Here is a 1,991-nt window from a genome sequence, read left to right on the forward strand (position 1 = left end):
CCTTACATGTAAAATAAATTTGTAATTCTGAACCCTCCACAAAAGGAAAAACTGCTTTACATGTTGAATGAACAATTAATATTTAATTTCCCCCTGTGACACTAGGCAACAGAAGGTACATTTTAATTACAAAATGATCAAATCTTAAACAGATGTGTAAAGATACTGAGGGGGGAAATGGGACTCAGAGTTATTCACTCACTACTTAGATGTGAGTGTTCAGGAGTAAATGACCACCTTTGCCATGGATCAACAAAGTTTTCCTCAAATTATGTGGCTCTGAATTTCATGGGCTCAGGGGTAGAGAGAGAACTGTTGGATATAGGCAGTGGTAATTGTGCTAATGGTTGTGGGTTACTGTCCAATTTCATGCTGAAGGAGCCATGGGAGAAGAAAACCAGTCTTTCACCACAGATTTCAACCTTCTGGGAGTTACCAGACAACAGGAGCATGAAAATTTCTTCTTCATCCTCTTCCTGTTCATTTACCCCATCACAGTGATTGGAAACATGCTCATCATCCTAGCCATTCGCTCTGACACTCGCCTTCATAACCCCATGTACTTTTTCCTTGCCAACCTCTCCCTTGTTGACATCTTCTTCTCCTCTGTAACTATCCCCAAGATGTTGGCCAACCATCTCCTGGGTAGCAAAGCCATCTCCTTTGGGGATGTCTGGCACAGATGTATTTCATGATAGCTTTGGCAAACACAGACAGCTATATACTAGCTGCAATGGCGTATGACAGAGCTGTGGCCATCAGCCGCCCACTTCATTATGCAACAATTATGAGTTCAAGGCCTTGTGTCCTCCTGGTTGTTGGGTCCTGGGTGATTGGAAATGCCAATGCACTTTCCCATACCCTTCTCACAGCTAGCTTGTCCTTCTGTGGCAACAAAGATGTGGCCAACTTCTACTGTGACATTACTCCTTTGCTCCAGCTGTCCTGTTCTGACATCCGCTTCAATGTGAAGATGATGTACCTTGGGGTGGGGGTTTTCTCCGTGCCACTGCTGTGCATTGTCATCTCCTATGTCCGGGTCTTTTCCACAGTCTTACGGGCTCCATCCACCAAGGGCTTCCTCAAGGCCTTGTCCACCTGTGACTCTCACCTGACAGTGGTGTCTTTGTATTACGGGACAGTGATGGGCATGTATTTCCGGCCCTTGAACAGTTACAATCTGAAGCATGCATTGATAACTGTGATGTACACAGCAGTGACCCCAATGCTGAACCCTTTCATCTACAGCCTGAGGAACCGGGACATGAAGGCTGCTCTGAGGAAACTCTTCTGTCACAGTGCTTCTTCATCCCCCATGTGAGACCTCACACTGTGGTCCCCCATCAGAAGCCCTGGGAAATCCAGCTCCAATATCACCCCTGCAAGGAGCTGCCTGTCATATTTCCAGCTTTAAAATCCTTCCTTCAAGAGCCTTCTGATAGTCTGCCAGAGGCCATAAGAATATACATCACAGCCTGGTACTTGGCTGTGGATCTCTGCATCTGCTCCCATCAGTTACTGGATGAAGGCTCTATGATGACTGTTAAGGTGTTCACCAATCTAATTACTGGAGTAGGCCAGCTCAGGTACCCTCTCCACTATTGCTATTAGTCTAAGCTGGGGTCATCCTTGTGGATTTCTGGAAACTTCCCTAGCACTAAGTTTCTCCCTATCCCCATGATGTCTCCTTCTATCAAGATATCTCTTTGATTGCTTTCCCATTCCATCCATATTCCAGCTCGAGCATCCCATTCCCTTATGTTCTTATGCCCCATCCTCTACTCTCTATTGCCTAAAGCAATAAATCCATGGAATCTGCCTAAAGGGCAAGAAATTTATTAGGTATAAAGTTCGCTATGGAGATTTATTGTAGGGTCCTGGAAAGCAGAGCTATGGTCCACACTGTTCTTCTGCCTGGTCCTTCTCAGCACCCAAAAACCATGAGGAGAGAGAGAGAGAGAGAGAGAGAGAGAGAGAGAGAGAGAGAGAGA

General features: G+C 45.7%; 1 protein-coding gene across 1 annotated transcript; it reads left to right on the plus strand.

The window, feature by feature from the left end:
- Window positions 1–383: 383 nt before the first annotated feature.
- On the plus strand, window positions 384–1,321 carry LOC114691585 (olfactory receptor 1A1-like). The gene is given in 2 exon segments (XM_028867025.1): window positions 384–663; window positions 666–1,321. Coding segments are annotated over 2 exon segments (936 nt in total).
- Window positions 1,322–1,991: the final 670 nt, after the last annotated feature.

The sequence above is a fragment of the Peromyscus leucopus genome, chromosome 8b, assembly GCF_004664715.2.
Source record: "Peromyscus leucopus breed LL Stock chromosome 8b, UCI_PerLeu_2.1, whole genome shotgun sequence".
Taxonomy (NCBI): domain Eukaryota; kingdom Metazoa; phylum Chordata; class Mammalia; order Rodentia; family Cricetidae; genus Peromyscus; species Peromyscus leucopus.